Genomic DNA, 2218 nt, shown 5'->3' with positions numbered 1-2218 from the left:
GGAAAACATACAACTAATATACCAATCTCCGGGGACCAGACCTACCGAGCGAATTGCAGAACGTAGTGGTTGTTCATCAATGAACAAAGGAGGCCTTTGCGTTCCACCTAAATCAGCATTCTTGTGATAAGATTACTCATGAACTCCAACAGTTGGCCCGAACGCTAAGACACTCCGGATTACACCCACAGCCTATCATCACCTGGCCCAGCGGTCCCATCAAATATCGTCTTCTGTGTGACATCCAGAAAAACTGCCGTGGGAATAGAGCTCGCACAGGCAAGATCTACTGACAACGTTGGTATAATGCACGCGACTAGCGCCAGGATCTTCGCAAAGGCTCCGCATCCATGATGACTTACCATTAACCAGTTCATATATTCCAGAAAACCTGCTTTGACCTAACTATATTATTGATTTGTAGCTTCCCATTACGCAATCGTTTTTTGTTTTCTCACTTCCAGAGTCCCAATAGTGCAAAATGGATCACATCACACTCTATGAAACCACTTTTTCGCTCGAAACTGATGGCTAGATTCGTTTCCACTGTGATTGTTCTTCACTTTCCCATTTGAACACTCAGTACACACCTTCAACCACAAGTGGGCCAACTAATAAAGTGCGTCCCTATTTTCGGTCTTTCCTGATAACATCTTCTATATCCATTCTTGTTCTGCCATACATCCCCGGTACAATTTCAGCTTTACATATGACGAGTGACTTCCTTCCATTTCATTCCGTGCTCCCTGTACCCACTTCCATATTGTCGTGGGTTGGGGGCCTATTTGTATCACACTCTTACTCCAGGTTCTACCACTAATTTTCGGTATAAGCTGTGGTTGAACCGTTGGCCGCGATACATTCTGTTGTTACACTGATTGAGGATGAAAATTACCTAATTAGTGAGTCAAAGACTTGTAGCCATCACTGTCTCGAACAGAGTATATGCAAGAGGCCACAGCTATTGCAAATACTGACGCTGCTGAGGATACTAAGATGACTCCTGGCTGCGGACTACCGCGTAAATACTACAGTTCGAATAGCGCTCTCATTAATTCAAGGGCTGACACCAAGCGTGGAACGTTTGATTTATGTATGTACATTGTAGCCCATCAATAGAACGGAAATGTTGGTTTATGAAAAGTTGCATCACCCAGCCACCTTATTTCACAACGCTGCTTATGCTGCACAGCTCGCGCATCTCACAACCAACAAGAGGAGACCAACTGCAGTTAGTCCCAGAACATGCTCTGTACATTTTCAACCCTGTATATTTGTAGTTGGAAAACGGGCTGATTAGAGCGTCGAAACAAATAAACAAATGAGCTACGAGACGTTCGGAAACTGAAATGTTGAATGCAACACGTTGCTTACCAATATGTGGAAATCGGAGCGAACCTCAAGCATAGTTATTAGTCAGGAGATAGGTTCCATGTACGCTGCATTTGGCTGTCTAAGGGGCAAAACTAGACTGTGTGCTACAACTCTGTTCGCCGGCAGTTTCTTCAATCTCCGTCATCAGTACCTTGGCACTAGAAGGCCATTAAACACTGCGGACCCTGGAGAATATTTCGGTTACTACAGACAACTCAGCTTTTTGCCGCAAGCTAGCCAAGTACAGAACTAAAAAAGCTAAAAAAACTAGAACTAAAAAGTTGAGTGCAACATGTTACTTGCCAGTTTGTGGAAACCGGAGCGAAACTCAAGCCTCAGGCCCGGCAGAAACGCCTCGGCAGGAAACCAATCAAACCAGGCGCATAAACAATTGTAACCTTGTATGACCTTCAAAATAAGCTCATTCACCGATTCACAGATTCAGGATTTGATACACCGGATCGAGGCTTTTTCCCAAGTTTCCCGGGGCGGTTGGTCAGTGACCGTAGTGCAGATGAAATACACAGGTGAAAAAAGGTGCAGCACTGCTCTGTCACTTGACGAAGACCGCTTTCCCTCTACTCGTTTGTCACGCCAATCTACAAAACTGGTGACCGACTATCGCCTGGCAGCCACAGTCATATAAGCAACGTGATGGAACGCATTCTGAAGCGACCTATCCTAGATCACCTTAGCTCCAGCAACCTGATATCTCCAGATCAACACGGATTTCTCCCACACCGCTCTTGCGTGACAAACATGCGCGTGCTTATGGATAGCTTAACCCAAACCAAGGAAGAGGGACTCATATTGGATGCCATATTTTTCGACACCCCAAAAGCAT

General features: G+C 45.2%; 1 protein-coding gene across 1 annotated transcript in view; it reads right to left on the bottom strand.

The window, feature by feature from the left end:
- Positions 1–1407, bottom strand: part of T265_12038 (hypothetical protein) — a gene marked incomplete at both ends in the record, with an annotated part of 9020 nt that extends 7613 nt beyond the window's left edge. The window contains one exon of the mRNA XM_009178949.1: positions 1375–1407. Coding sequence (XP_009177213.1) covers positions 1375–1407 — 33 coding nt within the window. The remainder of the gene's footprint in view (positions 1–1374) is intronic.
- Positions 1408–2218: the final 811 nt, after the last annotated feature.

Source organism: Opisthorchis viverrini, assembly GCF_000715545.1.
Source record: "Opisthorchis viverrini unplaced genomic scaffold opera_v5_737, whole genome shotgun sequence".
In the NCBI taxonomy this organism is placed as follows: Eukaryota; Metazoa; Platyhelminthes; class Trematoda; order Opisthorchiida; family Opisthorchiidae; genus Opisthorchis; species Opisthorchis viverrini.
This window is presented reverse-complemented; position numbering and strand designations above follow the sequence as displayed.